Here is a 22500-nt window from a genome sequence, read left to right as displayed (position 1 = left end):
CACGTAACAAGGACCAATTGTAGTATAATGTAATACAATAAATAAACTTATGTCAAAAACGAATGTTCTTACTAGGAATTTATTCAATTTATTTTATTTATGTATTTTTTTAAAAGCGGGGGCGGGACTAGGGGCGGGGTTGTGGGCGGGACTAGGGGCGGGGTTGGGGGCGGGACTAGGTGGCGAGTAGATTTTTTGGTTCGGCGAGTAGATTTTTGGGTGATTTGTCAAGCACTGTATATATATATATATATATATATATATATATATATATATGTATATGTATATAGGATCTAACAGGTAGTATAGGTCCTCTGTTATCACCAAATATGTACTGCGCAAATAGCGCTAGCATAATATATATCAGACCAAACATATACAAGCATATAGTAGCAGGCTCATTTATGTATATCTCCTTTTCTCTAAAGGTGCCTGATTTTGGCCAGATAGATAGACAGACAGGTAGATTGACTGATTATATATATATATATATATATATATATATATATATATATATATATATATATATATATATATATTGGAGATGACCTAGGCGCAGAGAAAGTGGGGGGGGAAGGGGGAGAGAAGGGTTTTTTTACCCCATAATTTTACCACTATAAATATTAACACTGGGAGAGAGAACGAACCCCAATGGAGAGCACTCAAACAGAAGCGCAATACACAGTAAATATTACTCTGGTATTTACATACCTTATAATAGTACAGTATTACAATTGGAAATTAACCCCGGTATGGTTTCCACCTACATGTGTCCTTTTCTAACCTCATAGATATATGTCTGAGGGAATCCACTGTTAAATATCATTCCTGATAAATAGAACATATGATATATGAGAAGAATATGTATTAAGTATCAAGTACACTATATTATGATGTGTCTAATTATTCAAAACACACACACACATACACAATCAAATCAAAAGAAGAATATGCAGCCAATAGTGTGACGGGGAGGAAGGGGTTAATACCTGATTTGCTATGCATTACTGCGGTTGCCCTGTCCCAGCCATTTTTATTCCCCATGTGCAGGCCATTCCCTACCTGCAAGGGTAAAAGACTAGATGCATTGCTTGCCATACCCTCTAACCGACACAGTTTTAATATATAGTGCTCTATGTTTTACACTATTGATAATTCTTCACTGTAGTGCTAATTGTTCAGATAGATAGATCACTAAGGGATCTGTGGCCTGTGATCCATAGCGACAGGGAGGCGTGGCCGTGACATCATGAGGTTCGCCCTCATCGGCAGAACCGCGCATGTGACCAGGTCGTCACGCGACAAACACAAAAAAGTGTTTGTCTGCTTGAGAATCGCGCGCTCTATGTCCTGCCTCAGAGGTACGGCCTTATGTTTGCGCCGCGCGCAGAGTATGGACACGGCCTTTGTTACCACTTCAAAGATTTATTAATGTTTTGCTTGAATCACAATTACACGAATGTAATTATATATTGGGCTCGTTTTGATTTACAGAGGGAGGGCCTCCAGCACACACACATTCCTCTGATCTATTTTATAGATCGGCACAATATTTAGGTCACACATCACTTATGGGTGATTATTTTAGGACACGTTAATACTGTGCTCGAGTCATATAATTATATATTTGGCTCTATTTGACTGCTGGAGGCTGTCCCCGGTTTACAGTACACATTACACTATTTTTACCAAGATCTTCTGATCTGTATTAACGTCTAGGAGTGGGCCCTTAACACATACACTGCAATTCAATATATTATGTGATCTATCTTCTCCGCAGGGGCTTAATGAGATTTATATACACTGCATTATACCTTTTCTGAATTCTCCCCGCCCCCTTTCAATTTCCTGGGTGTTTTGTGTGTATATATACACACACATCATTTTACCACTGCGAATAATACTCTGGTATTTACATACTTTATAATAGTATTACAATTGGGAATTAACCCCGTATGGTTGCCACCTACAAGTGTCCTTTTCTAATCTCATAGATATATGTCTGAGGGAATCCACTGTTAAGTGGCATTCCTGATAAATAGAACATATGATATATGATAAGAATATGTATTAAATATCAAGTACACTATATTATGTGTCTAATTATACAAAACACACACACACTATCAATCAATCAAAAGAAGAATATGCAGCCATTAGTTTTAAATATTGCAAGTTTTATTATTATTTGAAGTGTGCTTGGTCATGTGAAACGTGCATCGGTTTTAAATGTCACGCTAGTGATGGCGGGTTGCGAAGAGAACGCTGTTGAACGCTTTTGAGGGACTTTCCTGACAATGAGACTTCTTGTATCTTGGTTTCTGCTCTATATATACACATACATTGTTATTGATCAGCACAATTTGGGGCTATACTGAAACACGTGTGATTGGTTATTACATAGTTGCATACATAGTAGATGAGACTGAAAAAAAGAGACATGGGTACATCAAGTTCAACCTATGCTACATTTAGATGACAGACACTTTATCCTATATCCGTACATACAGTATATTGATCCAGAGGAAGGCAAACACAAAACCCAGTGACATATCATCCAATGATATCTCATAAGGGGAAAAATAAATTCCTTTCCGACTCCAATAATTGGCAATCGGATTAATCCCTGGATCAACATCCTTCCCATGTTTACTTATTTGGTATATCCCTGTATACCTTTCCCATCTAAAAAGATGTCCAACCTTTTTTTGAACAAATCTATTGTATCTGCCATCACAGTCTCCATGGGTAATGAACTCCACATTTTAACTGCCCTTACTAAAAAGAACCCTTTCCTTTGTGGCTGGTGAAATCTCCTTTCCTCCAACCTTAAGAGATGACCCCATGTCCTTTGTACTGCCCTTGGGATGAATTGTTCTTTTGAAAGCTCCTTGTACTGTCCCCGAATATATTTGTATATAGTTATCATATCCCCTCTTAGATGCCTCTTTTCTAATGTAAATACATCTAATGTGGTGGCTCTTCTCTGCACTCTCTCTAGTTCCATAATGTCTTTTCTGTGGAGTGGTGCCCACAATTGTACTCCATATTCGAGGTGTGGTCTTACTAATGCTTTATAAAAGGGGCATAATTCTGTTTACTTCCCTTCCATCCATTGCCCGTTTAGTACAGCAAGAAACCTTAAGCGCAAACTCTCTTAGGAAAAAATAATAATATAGTGAGTGGCCGTATTGACGCAGCCAATGGGAGCCTACAATCCGCCCACACAGGCACAGCAGATTGCACACCAGCGTTCCAAGAAAGATACTCCTCAGGGGAAGTTCCCAAGCAGAACGAAACACGTAGGGTGGTCCAGTATCTTTCTTGGAGCGCTGTGTGCTGTCTCTGCCGTTTTCTGCATGATCCAAGCTGTGGACAGATTGAAGGCTCCTATTGGTTGTGTCAATGCAGTGACGTCATCCTGACGGGGCAACCCGGAAGAGTGATCCTACTGCAAGATCTGTAAGACCGAGGGAAGCCGAGTGCCTGCTGCTGCCTTTTCACCATTAATCATTGATCTGTACTAGCTGATCACCGACGCCATAGACCTAGAATGGTCACAACGCTTGTTTTATACCTGGAGCATGTGGGTTTGCATCTCTGGGCTCACTGCTCACTTTGTGTTTTTAATAAAATGTGCTGTACTATATCTCCTTTTTCATTACACGTAACTGGGGAGTTCCTGATATTTGTCGTTTGCGCTTAAGGTTTCTTGCTATATCTTCTAAGGGTCTTCCATCAGCTGCACCTCTCCATATCCACCTATTATATTTAATAATTGTTCACTATCATTATCACGTTTGAATTAATTTTTATGTGCGCTTTCTTTTGTTGCACATTGTCCATTTATTACAAGATAAGATCTTGTTTGCCTTTGCAGCTACTTCATGACTTTGGGCGCTATTGCTAAGCCTGCTGTCTACAAACACTCCTAACTCCTGCTCCATCAAGGATTCCCCTAATTTATCCCCATTTAATTTGTAAGTCGCCTGTTTATTCGTTTCCCATATGCATAACCTTACATTTATCTGTATTAAAGCTCATCTGCCATTTACCTGCCCACATTTCCAGTCTCTCCAAGTCCTTCTGGAGAGAAATTACACCCTGCTCTGATTCTTACACAATTTAGTGTCATCAGCAAAGATGGAGACTTTGCTCTCGATGCCAACCTCAAGATCATTAATAAACAAGTTAAGAAGCAGGGGTCCCTGAACCAATCTCTCAGGTACTCCACTCACGACTTTAGCCCAACCTGAAAAAGTTAAATTTATGACAACCTTCTGTTGTCTGTCCTTTAACCAGTTTTCAATCCAGGTGCAAATATTCTTACTGAGTCCAACTTGCTTTATTTTGTACACCAACCTCTTGTGTGGAACTGTATCAAAAGCCTTTGCAAAATCTAAGTAGACCACATCAACTGCATAACCCTGGTCTAAATTCCTACTTACCTCCTCAAAGAAACAAATAAGGTTAGTTTGGCAAGATCTATCCTTCATAAATCCATGCTGACTATTACTAATAATTTTGTTTTCCATTAGGTATTCCTGAATAGTATCTGAATTAAACCTTCAAGTAGCTTCCCCACTATTGAAGTCAGGCTTACATGTCTGTAATTCCCCAGTTGTGATCTAGCTCCATTTTTAATATAGGCACCACATCTGCTTTACGCCAATCTTGTGGTACTGAGCCTGTGGAAAAGGAGTCTTTTTGAATATTACCTGTAATGGTTTGGCTATTACTGAACTTAACCCCTTGAGAAATCTTGGATGTATACCATCAGGGCCAGGTTGAGAGTAGGGTGTGGTGCTCAAACAATCAAATGTGGTTCCATCCGAAACTTGTAAATGAAAATAATAAATGTCCAGATGTTGATGTGGTGTTCACAAATAATTGCTGACAAACTGGGAGGGATAAGTGCCTAGTGGTGTCCACTTAACCACAGAATTTGACACACAAATATATACTCAGTCAATAATCAATATATGAAGCAATGTCAGGTATAAACAGGAATATTTACAGGGCACTAAGGCCCATTACCTGTTGACTTGCAGGAACATCCACGGCGTGCAATCCGCCAGTAATAGAGATCCGAAGTAGTAGTATATAAACAGAGCACAATCCAGCGACGTTCGAACTTTAAAAGCAGATTCCAAAATCAGCAGATCAATTTACTGCAAGCTTCAGGCAGCACAGGGACTATGTGAATGCACCATATAGTCCCTGTGCTGCCTGAAGCTTGCAATAAATTGATCTGCTGATTTTTGAGACTGCCTTGACTTTTTTTTAGTCCTTTTCAAGTTCGAACGTCGCTGGATTGTGCTCTGTTTATATACTACTACTTCGCATCAGGGCCAGGTGCCTTATTTACTTTCATTTTATCAAGCCGCCTGTGAACTTCTTCCTCAGTTAACCAATTGTTTTTTAATATAGAGTTTGTGGCTTCCTCCTGCGGCACTACAATTGAAATTGATTATTCCCTGGTAAACACAGAGAAAGAATGTGTCTAATACCTCAGCTTTTTCCTTATCTCCAATAATCTGCCTGCCCATCTCACACAGAACGGGTCCTATATTTTATTTTCTGATTTTTTGTTATTAAGGTACTTAAAGAACTTTAGGGTTGATCTTACTTTCTATTACAATTCTTTTTTCATAGTCCATTTTTGCTCATTTGATTGCCCTTTTGCAATTTTTGTTACATTCCTTATCATTCTGATACGATGTCTCCGTCCCTTCTGACTTTATGAATCTAAATGCCTGCCTCTTTTTTCCCCATTTCCTCCCCTACCTATTTATTTAGCCACATTGGTTTTGACTTATTTATTTTATATTTATTACCCAAGGTTAAACACAACGGTGTGCTTTTCTAATAATGTTTTAAGACTGCTCATTTATCTTCTACATTTTTCCCAATGTATTCCTTGAAGATGAGTCCTCAGTTTATTAAAATCTGCCTTTCAAAAGTTTATGAACTTTGTTGAACACAAGTTAATCTGTTTTTTGTTAATTTATTTCAAAAGAGACCATGTTACGATCACTGTTACCCAAAATGTTCCCAGACTGAATATTTGTTATTACTTCTACATTGTTTGATATTACCAAATCCAGAACTGCCCCTCTCCTGGTTGGTTCCTCAATAATTTGAGTCATATAATTGTCTTTAAGCACCCCCAAAAACCTGTTTCCTTTTGTTGTAATGCTAATCTCATTGCCCCAGTCTATGTCTGGATAATTAAAATCCCCCATTATGCAAACTTGACCCAGTTTTGATGCCTTCTCATTTGCAAAAGTATTTTAGCTTCCTCAATCTCACAGATTGGTTTATAGCATATCCATACAAACATTTTCTTTAGACTTTTACCTCCACTGCTAATTTCTAGCTACAAGATCTCTACATTTTCATCATTCCCTTCATAAACATCTTCCCTTATAATAGGTTTTCGATCCGGTTTAACATAAACATACTCCACCTCCCCTTCTATTTGCTGGATCCTTCCGTCAGTCTTCTTGCATTAGCAAGCATTCATTTAAATTACTTTTCAGTCGGTACTATCTAATCTGCTCCTGCCTTTCTACATCAATATATTATATATCAGGGCCTCTGAATATAGGGGTAAAATAGATATATTGCTTCTCTGAGCAGCATGCACCAGTACATATCATGGCACTTAACTGCTATATCTACCACAAATAAGAACACTATAGATGTGCTGGTATACCTTATGCTGGTATAGATGTGCCGAGTATATCTAGATATATTTACCGGTAGGTACTTACCTTTTCAAAAGACCCCCTATACTAAAACAGTATACAGGCATACCCCGCTTTAAGTACATCACATCCTGAACAGCAATACCGGCTCCCTACCTGTACCGAAGCTGGGTGCGAGCGGGGAGACTATAGAGCCTGTTACAAATGTGTTATTTACATCAGTTATGCACGTATATAACGAATACAGTACAGTATATGCATCGATAAGTGGGGAAAAGGTAGTGCTTCACTTTAAGTACATTTTCGCTTTACATACATGCTCCGGTCCCAGTGTGTACGTTATTGCGGGGTATGCCTGTAGTGTACATTTGCATACACACAGTATATGGGATCTAATAGATAGTATAGGACCTATACTATCGATTTGATCCCATATACTGTGTCTTATATGTATGCAAATGTACACTATACTGTTTTAGGCCATCATACTTAGATCTATACTTAGACCTATAGATAATGGATGGGGGAGGGTGGTGTGTGTACGCACTTTATTTGTATATGTCTTCTGTATATAAAATATATACACTATTGCAGCGTTTCCCAAACTTTTTTTTCCGTGACCCGGTTATTTTTGAACTTCTCCTTCGTGACCCACTAATTTTTTTATTGCCAATAGGTAAAATAAAACAGTTATGAATGTCCATACAGATTTCATATATTCACCCAATCCCTCTGTATATTTATAATGACCAAATACAGACTGCAGATTTTTGGTATTTTTCTGTGATCTCCTCACCGTGTTTTTACTATGTATGTCACTGGTGTTCCAATATTTTGTATACACACCTGGTATATCTTCGCGTTATTAAAGGAAGATTTGAAAGCGTCTGGGGTGCACACTTTATTTTGAGCGCAGGACCGTTATTTCACCTTTGTGGCTATTCTATAGAGACATTAGATCTTTGACCATATTAATGTTATACCTAATTAAGGTTTCAGTGCATTTATCTGCGGGGGCTTTTGTCTGGATCCCATCTTAGGGATCACATGCACCTACCTTTTAAAATGTACCATTCGTGAACTAATAAAAAGTTGAGCTGAAGGTCAATCTGTTGTTGTATTGTATTGTATGTCTTTATTTATATAGCGCCATTAATGTACATAGCGCTTCACAGTAGTAATACATGTTGTTAAACCTTTACATGCTACATGTACTTGATTTGTGCGCTACAATAAGGCATTTGACACTTGCCTGTCAAACAACACATGGGAAGGACCGAAGTGAACCTCGTCACATCCTTGAGGGCGACTACCCTCATATTAAAAGGTTACAGGAATTTAAAAAGTATTACACATACCAAACAGTGTAATCATTAACCTGCAGCAACGCTGCTTTGATACGGGCAGAGAATGCTCGTACCTTCATGGCTCCATATTCTGATTCGGTCCCAATTCTACTGGTGTCCTCTCATGTGCTCATTTATTAAACCAGTAGTACCATGTCAGAAAGTGAAGCACTCACCCAGCTAACATCATGCTGCAAATTCCACAGTCATTTAGCCAACTGGGCTCGTAAAGACAAAAAAAAAAAATTTGCGATGCGTTGGAAAGTATATTAAACACTTTGTTTCTTCAATTAAACTCCGCTTGATAAGAATCTCTTCTTGTTTAATCTTCGCACTGATTTCAAAATAGAGGGAATCTTTGTTTTCATTTTTTTGTAGCCTACATTATTTGTCTTTCAATTATTTAATATCTACAATAACAAACAATATTTGTAAATGCACCAGATATTTATGGGTTGCAACTGCATGTAGAAAAGGAATGAATCAAACAGGAAAAGTACAGAAACGGCATTGTATCTCCACTGGGAGAAGCACATCTTCCCAAGTCACTGGACTGGTTTTATGCAAACAGGCGCTCACACCTCTTAAATGCCAAGCACAATAACTACTCACAAATCAGTTTGCCCATTTACTGCATGTGGAACAAACATGGAGTTATAATAGTTTAGCTCAACTTTTGATGGCAAGATTTAATCAAAAGTGGATTATTTCAATGCTGCGATGTGCTGCTGTAACACTTTCTTCTTTTACACACACTAACAAAAATCGAGAAAGCACCACAAACCTGACATTGAGACTGATCCCAAAAAGAAAAAAGAAACTTTAAAGGCCGTGCGTATAGTGCCCGCGACGGGCGACACCGCCCAAAAACAAATACATTGCCGCCGCCGCGTGCGCTTATAGTAAGCGCGATGGCGGCAATGCGACGAAGCAACGTCGCGTTGCGGACTTTGGAAGCCGGCAATATTTGATTTTTCAAGGGGTGTCGCCTCATGCGACAGCCCCTGCACAAATCAAATGCCCGGAAGCCTGCGCCGCCGCCGCCGCAAAGCGAAATATAACTTTTGCTAGCGGCATCATCACCGTCCCCGATCGCGGGCACTATACGCGCGGCCAAAGGAGGCAATGGATCGTCTCTCTCAATGTGTATTTACTCAATTTGTATATACCTCTAGTTCAGCAACTACTACACGTATGTATTGTGTGACAGAACACACATTCTCTGAGCGGAACACAAGACCAAGCCACATTGCATCCTCTGCATTGCTACACAACCAGATGACATTATGTATTGGACACAGCTGCTTTCAGGAGGTGCACTAACCCTTTGTAGAGTATAGCTAGGCCGGGGCTATTCTACATACAGATCAGTGACTGCATAAATGCTGGTGTCTTCATTCTAAGTGTTGTTCTGCACATCACAAAAAGGTATTCAGCTCATTTTAAAATCAATATATGGCAGACTCTGAACATACAGATGACCCCATGTCAGTGGTGGATTTAGAATTTTGCCGCCCGCAGCCCTTTGCCGAGCAGGAGCGTTCCTATTGGACAGCCAGCTCCTCCCTGGCTGTCCAATAGGAACGCTCCTGCTGCTCCGGTCACATGGTTCCCCGGCTCTCATTGGTATCAGCCGTGTGCTATATTCCTGCAGATCCCGCCGGCTGAACTCAGACTTCTGTTGTTGCTGCCACCGCCACCAGGACCTCTGCTGCTGCTCCCAGATGTCGCCGCAGTCTTCCTCACCCTGCAGGTAAGTGCTCTCCGGGTTAACGGGTACCCGGCCAGGAAAAATGGTTCATTTTGTCCGGTTACCCGTTTCATGGTTTTTGGAAAACTTAGGACCCAGTACAACACTATGTATAAGTAGTCCCTGCCCATTAAGATATCTCCTCCAATCCAGGCTTCTAGAAGGCGTCGAGCCTGAAGACTGTGACATCAAGAAAAAGATGAGAAAATTTGCCACCCCAAAATCTTGGACATTGGACAGTTTCAATCTAGAAAGGAGTTAATTGGACTGAGCAGGCCATGGATGGGACTAGTGGTGCAGAGGGTGGAGCTGTGAGTGAGGACCATGAAGAGGTAGGTAGCTAGGTAACAGAAGGGGAAGCAAAACAGGCAGACCAGTTCTGACCTGAACAATACCAGTAGATTTACCAGATTGAGTGAACGTATTGAGAACATTACGGGAGAAATGGCCAAGCTGGGAGAGACCGATTCCTATAGCAGCAAGGGAAATAGTTACTCCAGTAAAGAGGGAACACAGAATACACAGACCAAGAAAGGTTGTCGTGGTAGGTGACTCCATTATTAGTAGGATAGAGAAGGCAATTTGTTGTTATGACCGCATTATTCCGAACAGTTTGTTTTTTCCCGGGTGATCGAGTTCGGCACATTGCACATCGGGTAGACCGATTGTTGGAAGGGGCTGGGACTGACTCTGTATACTTTGTCACCAACATGTACCAAGTTAAAGAATGATGGAAGGTCCTAAAAAATTATTACAGGTATCTAGGCCGCAAGCTTAAGGCAAGGATCTCCAAGGTAGTATTTTCTGAAATACAACCAGTGCCATGTGCTACCCTAGGGAGACAGATGGAGATTAGGGAGGCTAATACAGGCAGTCCTCGGTTATCAGTCACAATGCGTTACTCAAAATGGCGTTGGATAGCGAAACGTCTTAAAGCGAAACACGTTTTCCCATAGGAACACTGTTTAAATGAAAGGTTCCGTTCCTGAAGGCATTTTTAACACTAAAATACACCAAATATTTTACGCAGGTAATAAGATATGCAGCACACACATAAATTATATAGTGTACAGTATATACTGTATTATATATATATATATATATATATAACATAATATATAATAATATAATATATTATATAGTATAATATTATATAATATATATATTATATACACAAACAACTTTGCAAAGCATCGTAAGAGCGTTGGATAAGCCGTTTTGGAGTTGTAAAAATGAACATAGGTATGCATTGCATAGCGTTGGATAAGCCATTCGTTGTAAAACAAAGCATTGTAAAACGAGGACTGCCTGTAAATGGCTAAGAAAGTGGTGAAGGAAGGAGGGGTTTGGGTTTTTAGAGCACTGGGAGATTTTTTCTGAGAGGTGCCATCTTTATAGTAGAGATGGATTGCACCTCAATGAAGAGGGATCTTCTGTGCTAGTGGGGAGGATGTTAAAATTGGAGGCGATTTTAAAGTAGGAAGGAGGGGGAGGGAATCGAGAGATAACGGACTAAAAGAATAGATAGGAATGGGAAAATAGCTAGGGGTCATGGAGGTAGAGTGGGGGAAGTAATAGTTTGGCAAACAGGGAGACACCCATATTAAATACAGATACTACTACACTTCTAAAGACTGAATCCAAATGGGAGGAGAAAGGCAGGAGCAGATAAGATAACAATAGTACGGACCCGGAACAAAAAAAACAAAAAACCTTAAATGCTTGCTAATGCAAGAAACCTGACAGAAAATGGGGGAGCTTAAATTAATCAGAATTATAAGAAATGTTAAAAAAAAATTGCAAAAGGGCAATCAGATTAGCAAAAATTGAAAATTAAAAAAAGAATTGCAATAGAAAGTAACATACAAACCTCTCTAAGAGAGAAATGACTGGAAGCGGCTGCTTCCCCAATAAGTAGTAAAAAAATATATAAGAAAAGTTCGGTAAAATACAACGTTCAAAAAATTAAATTCGTAAGAAATGAAGACAACAAAATGCAATGTACGATGTAATGGAATGTTTATTATTGATTCTTGCTGTAAAGTTTGAAGGTGTTACAGTTGTTCGTTAAAACTTGTTGTAAGTTGTCATTCTTTCAAAAGCAATAAAAAAAAAACGTTGAAAAAAAACCAAACAAAGTAAGATACAACCCTAAAAAAAAGTTCATTCAATTCCTTACTATCAAAAAGATTAGAAAATGAAATATAGGACCCTTTCAGTGTGAGATGGGCAGGCAAATTATTGGAGATGAGGAAATAGCATAGATATTAAACAAATTATTTGCCTCTGTATTTACCAGGGAAGAATCAATTGCAAAAATAGTGCCACAGGAGGAAGCCGCAACCTCCATATTAATGAACAATTGGTTAACTGAGGAAGTGCATAGACTGCTTGATAAAAAGCACTTGGCCTCGATTACTGTACATACACCCACGGGTTCTAAAGGAGCTAAGCTCAGTAGGCCTAATAGCCAAACCATTGCATTAAATATTCAAGGACCACTTCCACAGGCTCAGTACCACAAGATTGGCGTAAAGCAGACGCGGTGCATATATTTAAAAATGGGGCTAGATCACTACCAGAAAATTAAAGATCTGTGAGCCTGAAATCTACAGTGGGGAAGCTACTTGAAGGTTTACTATGGATTAATATTCAGGAATACCTAATGTATAACAAAATTGTTAGTAATAGTCAGCATGGATTTATTAAGGATAAATTGGGCCAAACTATAATCTCAAAGACATTAATAAGATTATGTAGGAATTTATACCAGGGTAATTGGATTTTGCAAAGGCTTTTGATACGGTTCCACGCAAGAGGTTCGTGTACAAAATAGAGGCAATTGGTCTTAGCAAAACTATTTGTACCTTGATTTAAAACTGGTTGAAGGATAAACAACAGTCAGTTGTAATAAATGGAACCTTTTTAGGTTGGGCTAAAGTTGTGAGTAGAGTACAGCAGGGTCCAGCTTCTCGGCGGTGCCGAGAAGGGAGCCGCCATGTTTGCGCATGCGCAGAACGGGCCGGCCCGGGGTCGAGCATGCGCGGAATGGAGGGGTTTCCTCCTGTCGCGCATGCGCAGAACGGCACATTACCGGTCTGTGCATGCGCACTTAACAAAAATCGCCGGTTCCACTTTCCGGCGATTTTCACTTTACGGCGGGTCCTCAGAACGGAACCCGCCGTATTAGTGGGGCCCTCCTGTACTTCAAGGATCGGTACTGGGACCCCTGCTTTTTAATGTGTTTATTAATGACCTTGATGCAGGCTTAGAGAGCAAAATCTTTGCTAATGGCACCAAATTGTGTAAGGTAGTAGAATCGGAGCAGGATGTAATTTCTTTCCAGAAGGATTTGGAGAGACTGAAAACTTGGGCAGGTAAATGGGAGATGAGGTTTAATACAAATAAATGTAAGGTTATGCATTTGGGAAACAAGAACAAACAGGTCATTTACAAATTAAATGGGGATAAATTAGGAGAATCCTTGATGGAGAAGGATTTAGGGGTGCTTGTAGACAGCAGGCTTACAAATAGTGCCCAAAGTCATGCAGTAGCTGCAAAGGCAAACAAGATCTTATCTTGTATTAAACGGGCAATGGATGGAAGGGAAATAAACATAATTATACCCCTTTATAAAGCATTAGTAAGACCACACCTTGAATATGGAGTACAGTTTTGGGCACCACTTAGAAAATATATTATGGAACTAGTGAGAGTGCAGAGAAGAGCCACCAAATGAATAAAGGGGATGGATAATCTGATTTATGAGGAGTCAATACAAGGAGCTTTCAAAATAATTATACATCCCAAGGGCAGTACAAACGACAAAGAGTCATTATCCCTTAAGGTTGGAGGACAAGAGATTTCACCAGAAACAAAGGGCAGTTAAAATGTGGAATTCATTACCCATGGAGACTGTGATAGCAGATACAATTAAAAAAATACTTTTTTGCCAGCCTTCCTCAGGATGATATATACCGCGAATACAAATATAGGACAGGTACCCGTTGTCTAAATTTAGCATAGGTTTAAGTTGATGGCCGTAGAGGTAAAAAAATTTTTTTCAATCTCAGCTACAATGTGAGGGCTGTTATATAGCGGCAGTTATAGTTGGCTGTGGTTAGTCAGCCTTTCTATAACAGGGCCACTCGCGCACAGCAGTGAGCATGGAGTCGACAGAGGAGAAGACGGGGAAAATAATCTTTTCGCGCCACTACCGGCGCTGTAATGTATGTATGTGTGTGTGTGTGTGTGTGTGTGTGTGTGTGTGTGTGTGTGTGTGTGTGTGTGTGTGTCAAAATTGCACAATAAAAATATTTATTTTTTCAACAATTTTTAAAAAAAATATTATTTAATAAATTATTAACTCACAATACATACACACACACACACACACACACACACACACTACCTTCCAACCCTGTCGCTCACAGCATACACACAAAAAGTGTGCGTCACGTGCACGCACACACTATATTACGGGCCTAACTTAAGCAGAGTGGAGGTTTGGGGGGTTAAAGCAGTGCCCTTTAAACAGGTATCTCCTCATTGTACTCTATGGGACTGAAGCTACACCAATAGGATAAGTGTAGGCATGAGTTTGTGCAAATATGGTGAATCCACATTGTGGGCCACACCATAGCCCCACCCCTTTGCCCACCTGTGCCAATCAACGACGCTAGACTTGGCAATCGGCCAATCATAAGGCCACATTTTAAGCTTTCTCCATGCTCAGGTAAACCAACACCTGTGCAGAAGGACCCGCACACCTGCATCCGTGCAGAGAGAGGGCGGACGTGAGGGGTTGGATCTCGCTGGCCATTTGTGCTGGCTGGATGACCCCTTGGGGAGACCCCAGACAGAGGCGCGCCTGCCAGAAACAAAGGAAACCCCATGTAGCCGGCCTCCCTTCCCGGGTTGGGCCACCATGGCCAACTCCTGCCCCCTCCTCCCTGCTGCTGGAGGGATGCCAAGGGTGTCGGGGGGAAATGTGAGGACCAATGACAGCTCTGTGAGGGAGCTGGCGGGCGACCACCCTTTGACCCACAGGTCCTCGTCTGCGCAGGCTGTCAGCATGGAGCATCCCCTCCTCGACACATGCCTAGCGGAGCAGGAGGGGGTAGCGGGAGAGAGCCGGCGGGCGGCATCCTGGGTAGTTGAAGAGTGATGGCCAGACGTACGACACCCCAGGGAATCCCCGCTGACGTGGAGCACCCCCTCTCTCCGCCCCCCCCCCCCCCTAGGAAAAAAGCTACTCACAAGGAATAAAAAAAAACATTCTAATCTACGTTGCTCGTTAGGTAAAATGAAGGGTTTTTCCATGACACTGGACTAACCTTGGTGAAATATATGAAAGTGCCCCGAGGGTTAAATGAATGAAGCATAATGTTTATTTGTGATTTCATGCAATTAATTCACTAAGGAATTTGTGCACGCCGTTTTCCTTCATAATGCTCAGAGAGCCTCGTTACTGGATTATGCCATTTTTTTTATTGCACTAAATCACAAAAGGCATTAAGCTTCATTCACATATTTCATATTTCCCCAAGTTTAGTCCATAGGACAATAAGAAATTGTATTCATTCAGTGTAGGTACGGGCTTCATTGGGGTTTACTATGACTGGGTTAGCAGGCTTGAATCTTGTTTTGATCAAAAGCAACTAAATGGCTCCTTTGTAATTAGACCAGTTAAAAATGTTGAGATGTCACTAATATATTGAAAGTCAAATTAGGAGGCGCACTGGAATTGTATATTTGTTTTCCAAAAATGTAAGGCCAATCTTTTTACCAGCAACATACGCCGTGAAGGGAGGAGTGCAGGCTTTGTGTTTGGGACTGGTTATTCCCCATCAGCCTGATAATGTGACACGGTCTCAGATATCTCAGATATCTATATTGTTAACTTACAACAGCCATTGCTGCTTGCAGCCTTTGCTCTTAAGCAGAAATGCTTTTAAGTAGAAATCTTTAAAGTAGTATGGAAGTTTAAAAAGGAAGTTCAAAAAGAAGTGGAAAAAGTGGACACAATCTACTGCTTCTGATTCCTGCATTTGAACTACGCTGGAAAGGAGGTTATCATCCCACACTGCACATCTCAACACATTACTATTGCTGTGATGCCGCCTTTACTTTTTATATTTACTGTAACCTCACTTATTTTCAAATTATGCACTTCCTTCCACCAGCCTCATGTCTCTAACTCTATTCATATTTCACCATCTCTCCTTACTTCACCACTTCTCAGTTCACATGAACTACTCTCTTACCTGCGCCCTCTGTCACCACACAGTTATGCCGCCTGCACTAAAACACACCCCTACAAATCATCCTCACACATCCTCTTCCTATCCATGCTTCTCCTCCTTGCTTCTGGGGATATCTCTCCCAATCCTGGTCCCTGCCTTATTTCTACTTGCTCTCGTCCTCGCCTTCCACATGCAACTTCTACTCCTTCTGGTGTAAACCCCTCCAACCCCATACCCATCCCCTGCCACCCTCCCTCCTCTCTCCCTTTCTCCTGTGCCCTTTGGAATGCTCGCTCCCTCTCTAACAAGTTCCTCTCTGTGCATGACTTCTTTCTCTCTCACTCCCTGCTTCTCTTTGCTATAACTGAGACCTAGCTCACTCAGTCTGACTCTGCTCTGGAAGCTGCCCTCTCCTATGGTGGCCTTTCCTTCCCCCACACTCCACGCCCTGGTGGCAGGGGTGGAGGCGTGGGGCTCCTGCTCTCCTCTCTCTGCCATTACAGAACAGTTTCTATTCCCCCCTCTCTTGCTTTTCCCTCCTTCGAGGCTCACACAGTCCAGATCTTCTCTCCTCTCCCGGTCCATGTGGCGGTCATCTATCGCCCACCTTCCTCTACTCATCCTCCTTCTGCCTTTCTCTCTCACTTTGAATCCTGGCTCTCTTTCTTTCTCTCCTCAGACTCCCCTGTTCTTCTCCTTGGGGACTTCAACTGCCACATTGATGACCCCTCTCTCCCTTGGGCTTCCCGCTTTCTTTCTCTTACCTCTTCTTTTGGCCTTCAACAGTGGACTGCAGCCAGCACCCACAAGGATGGCCACTACTTAGACCTGGTTTTCACTAAAAACTTCTCTCTCTCTGATTTCTCCATTTCCCCTTTTCCTCTCTCTGACCATCACCTCATCTCATTTTCTCTCTCTCGCTTCTCTCCATCTCCATCTCGCCCTCGTTTTTGCAGAAACCTGCGCTCTATTAACCTCCCAGCTCTTGATTCCACTTTACGCTCCTCCCTCTCCTCTCTCAGTTCTGCTTCAGACCCTGACAACCTGGTCAGGAACTACAACTCTGCCTTATCTTCCTCTCTTGATCTTCATGCCCCACTTTCTCTCTGCCGTCCTCGCCCTTCTAACCCCAGACCCTGGCTAAACTCCCACACACGCATGCTGCGTTCCTCCACTCGTTCCTCTGAACGCCTCTGGAGGAAATCTCATATGCTCGCAGACTTCATTCACTACAAATTTATGCTATCCTGTTTCAACTCTGCCCTCTTTCAGGCTAAACAAACCTACTTTTCATCACTAATCAACACACACAAGTCTAACCCACGCCGTCTCTTTTCTGTCTTTGACTCTCTACTCAGACCACCCTCAGCTGCCTCCTCTTCTTCCTCCATCTCACCTCAGGACTTTGCTGACTTTTTTAAGAAAAAGGTGGAGTCCATACGGCAGAACATCCCATCTGTTGCCTCCTCCCATCCCACAATGCTTCCCAACTCTCCTCCTGTCTTTCTTGACTCTTTTTCTGCTATCTCGGAGGAGGATGTATCACTGCTGATCTCCTCTTCTCCCTCTACCACTTGCCCTCTTGATCCCATTCCCTCCCATCTCCTAAAACCTCTTGCTCCTTCTATAATCCCTATGCTCACACAGATCTTTAACTCTTCCCTCTACTCTGGTACCTTTCCTTCATCCTTCAAGCATGCAACCGTTATACCATTACACAAAAACAGCAAGCTTGACCCTACCTGTCCTTCTAACTATCGACCTGTCTCCCTTCTGCCTTTTGCCTCCAAACTCCTTGAACGTCTTTCATTCTCTCGATTGCTACACTTTCTCAACAACTATTCTGTACTAGACCCTCTACAATCTGGCTTCCGCACTGCTCACTCTACTGAAACAGCCCTCACCAAAGACAGAGGTCATTACACTCTGCTCATATTACTCGACCTCTCTGCAGCATTCGACACCGTGGACCACCCTCTTCTCCTTCACATTCTCCATACTCTTGGTATTCGGAACAAAGCTTTATCCTGGATCTCCTCTTACCTCTCCCATCGTACCTTCAGTGTCTCTTTTGCTAACACCTCCTCCTCCTCTAGTGATCTCTCTGTGGGGGTACCCCAGGGCTCTGTCCTGGGACCCCTTCTCTTTTCTCTCTACACACTCTCTCTAGGTGACCTAATCACATCTTTTGGGTTTAAATATCACCTCTATGCTGACGACACACAAATTTACCTTTCAACCCCTGACCTTACACCTGCTATACAGACCAAAGTTTCTGAATGCCTCTCTGGAATATCATCCTGGATGGCCATCCGCCGACTGAAACTTAACATGGCAAAAACAGAGCTCCTTATACTACCTCCCAAACCTGGCCCTACTACATCCTTCCACATTGCTATTGGAAATACGATCATTCACCCAGTAGCCCAAGCACGCTGCCTAGGGGTCACACTTGATCCCTCTCTCTCATTCTCCTCTCATATTCAAAACGTTTCTAAAACTTGTCGCTTTTTCCTCCGCAATATCACAAAGATACGCCCTTTCCTCTGTTACTCAACTGCCAAAACTCTGACTCAGGCCCTCATTCTCTCACGTCTCGATTACTGCAACCTCCTGCTGTCCGGCCTTCCTACCTCTCACCTGTCTCCCCTACAATCTATCCTAAAGACTGCTGCCAGAATCACTCTACTCTTTCCTAAATCTGTCTCAGCGTCTCCCCTGCTGAAATCCCGCTCCTGGCTTCCGATTAAATCGCGTATCTCACACTCAATTCTACTGCTCACTTTTAAAGCTTTACATTCTTCTGCCCCTCATTACATCTCAGCCCTAATTTCTCGCTATGCACCATCACGACTCTTGCGTTCTTCTCAAGGATGTCTTCTTTCTACCCCCTTTGTATCTAAAGCTCTCTCCCGCCTTAAACCTTTCTCACTTTCTGCCCCACACCTCTGGAATGCCCTTCCCCTCAATACCCGACTACCCCCCTCGCTATCCACCTTTAAGACCCACCTTAAGACACATCTGCTTAAAGAAGCATGAGTAGCACTGGATAATCATGGACACATGACACAAAGCTTGGCCCCCTGCAGACGCACTTACTAGTATTCCCTCCTACTCTCTCTGTACGTTCTCCCTACCTACCAATTAGATTGTAAGCTCCTCGGAGCAGGGACTCCTTCCTTAATGTTACTTTTACAGTATGTCTGAAGCACTTATTCCCATGATCTGTTATTTATATTTGTTATTTATATGACATGTATTACTACTGTGAAGCGCTATGTACATTTTATGGCGCTATACAAATAAAGACATACATACATACATACATTCCCATCTAACTGTGCTTGCAGTCCTTTCCCTGCATCAATAGGATTAAGGACTATTTAGGAACCCGATTGGTTTGTCTGCTGAACATTTTGGATATTCCCATTCGAACCTAACTAAAAACAGAATGTGGAAGCAAAATAGAAAGCTAAACTATTGAATAATCGTTAAGCATGTGTTTATTTAGTATAGAAAGGTTTTGGTAAGCAGCATGACACAATGGGACATCAATTTCAGATGCATAATAAGTCACTAGTTCCAACCTTTCAAGGACTGAACACTCTTACAATGTATTGCGACTTATCCTATGAATATAAAATATATTATTAGTGTTGTAAGAGATATATATATATATATATATATATATTTGTATTCCAAATAGGACACTTTAAAAAGGTTTATGCAGCTTTTTGAGAGAGTGAATATGCACTGATCCTGTATATTGCCGAGACACATTTGATAGGAATGTATAGATAGATCATGCACGCCACTTTCACGTAATTGGTAGGCGGTTCTGCAATTATGTAACACTTGGCAATTAGCAGATCTCATTATAATGTCTGTCTCGCTGTATAGTAATGGAGGACATGCTTAAATTGAAACTGTACAGATCAATGTATCTTTATTAGTAAAATATCATAGCCAACATCATGAAGCTTCGAAAGTCATTTGTAAGGGAGAATGAATGCCATTTGTTTACAGATGAATTGACGTACACAGACATGATAACATGCCTAGCACCAGGTAAAGTGTCAGTAGATGTTAGGAAGTAACAGAAGCGCACACTAGCATGATACAGGCATACAAGGGTCTGTGTGGCAGGTGTACAGTAAAATAGATTTCTTTATGGCAAACGTGATTCAGAAACTGGAAGTGATTCTCTGTATCATCATACGGGACCACACAGTTACAGGCAAGTGGTTACGAGTTAAACAGAGTTGGAGAGGTTTCTAAGAACTGTAGGTCGATGGAGCTATTAAAAAGAAATGAAGTTGATCAGAGTCAACACCAGTTATTAATAGGTTTATGCTAATAATACTTTTGGGGATCAGTTCACTAAACAGAAGAGATTGGAAGTGGGTTACCATATGCAGCGTTTATTCTATCGCAGTATTGTAATATTGAGGATATAAACATGCTTTGCTTGAAAAAGAGACTGAAACCATTATTTTAAATAAAATATTTTTTTAAACTGCGGTACTTAAATGGTGTATATGTATAATATATATGGTATCCTGCACTGTACAGAATACTTCATCTCAGCATACCAAGTATATGATCAGGTCCTGTCACCAGCACATCATACAAAGTGGTCCGAGCTGTAACCTTCAGATCACACATCACTATGAACTTTTGGTATATAATGTAGCTCTGGCCTGTAACACACACCTGACACTAAGGTAGAGACTCCGCTCATGACATGATCACTCAGCTCTTGTATCCTGCGCACCAGATATGGGACAAGCTCCTGTATCCAGCATACTACAGATCTATATATTCACTTCTGGGTATATAGGACCAGTCCCGTATCCTGTATACTACAGATGTATAGAATCACTTCTGGGTATATAGGATCAGCTCCTGTGACAGGCAGATCACACAGTGTATATAGGATCAGCTCCTGTGACAGGCACATCATACAGTGTATATAGGACTAGATCCCGTGACAGGCACATCATACAGTGTATATAGGATCAGCTCCTGTGACAGGCACATCATACAGTGTATATAGGATCAGCTCCTGTGACAGGCACATCATACAGTGCTTATAGAATCAGCTCCTGTGACAGGCACATCATACAGTGTATATAGGATCAGCTCCTGTGACAGGCACATCATACAGTGTATATAGGATCAGTTCCTGTGACAGGCACATCATACAGTGTATATAGAATCAGCTCCTGTGACAGGCACATCATACAATGTATATAGGACCAGCTCCTGTGACAGGCACATCATACAGTGCATATAGAATCAGCTCCCGTGACAGGCACATCATACAGTGTATATAGGACCAGCTCCTGTGACAGGCACATCATACAGTGCATATAGAATCAGCTCCCGTGACAGGCACATCATACAGTGTATATAGGACCAGCTCCCGTGACAGGCACATCATACAGTGCATATAGGACCAGCTCCCGTGACAGGCACATCATACAGTGTATATAGGACCAGCTCCCGTGACAGGCACATCATACAGTGTATATAGGACCAGTTCCCGTGACAGGCACATCATACAGTGTATATAGGACCAGCTCCTGTGACAGTCACATCATACAATGTATATAGGATCAGCCACTGTGACAGGCACATCATACAGTGTATATAGGACCAGCTCCTGACAGGCACATCATACAATGTATATAGGACCAGCTCCTGTGACAGGCACATCATACAATGTATATAGGACCAGCTCCTGTGACAGGCACATCATACAGTGCATATAGAATCAGCTCCCGTGACAGGCACATCATACAGTGTATATAGGACCAGCTCCCGTGACAGGCACATCATACAGTGCATATAGGACCAGCTCCCGTGACAGGCACATCATACAGTGTATATAGGACCAGCTCCCGTGACAGGCACATCATACAGTGTATATAGGACCAGTTCCCGTGACAGGCACATCATACAGTGTATATAGGACCAGCTCCTGTGACAGTCACATCATACAATGTATATAGGATCAGCCACTGTGACAGGCACATCATACAGTGTATATAGGACCAGCTCCTGACAGGCACATCATACAATGTATATAGGACCAGCTCCTGTGACAGGCACATCATACAATGTATATAGGACCAGCTCCCGTGACAGTGTGTATATGATCAGCTCCAGTGAGCACAGATGACACACGGAGATCTCTATGCGCCCCCCTCTCTCACACACACGCCTCCCCCCTGCACACACACACACGCCTCCCCCCTGCGCACACACACACACACACACACACACACACACACACACACGCCTCCCCCCTGCACACACATGGCTGTTCCCTGTGGCTGCTGCTGCTGCTGCTCGGTCAGCGCGTTACCTGCACAGCGCCGGGCCCCGGAGAAGATGAAGCCGCAGCACAGGTCGCACCAGGCGGTCAGCGCGGCCTCGGCCTGGAA

General features: G+C 42.0%; 1 protein-coding gene across 1 annotated transcript in view; it reads right to left on the bottom strand.

Moving 5' to 3' along the window:
* Positions 1-22500, bottom strand: part of RASSF3 (Ras association domain family member 3) — a 175802-nt gene that overhangs the window by 152963 nt on the left and 339 nt on the right. Inside the window, exon 1 of the mRNA XM_075600340.1 lies at positions 22422-22500. This exon is cut by the window's right edge and continues 339 nt beyond it. Coding sequence (XP_075456455.1) covers positions 22422-22500 — 79 coding nt within the window. The remainder of the gene's footprint in view (positions 1-22421) is intronic.

The sequence above is a fragment of the Ascaphus truei genome, chromosome 5 (genome assembly GCF_040206685.1).
Source record: "Ascaphus truei isolate aAscTru1 chromosome 5, aAscTru1.hap1, whole genome shotgun sequence".
Lineage (NCBI taxonomy): Eukaryota > Metazoa > Chordata > Amphibia > Anura > Ascaphidae > Ascaphus > Ascaphus truei.
Note: the sequence above shows the minus strand (reverse complement) of the source record. Positions and strands in the feature narration are given on the sequence as shown.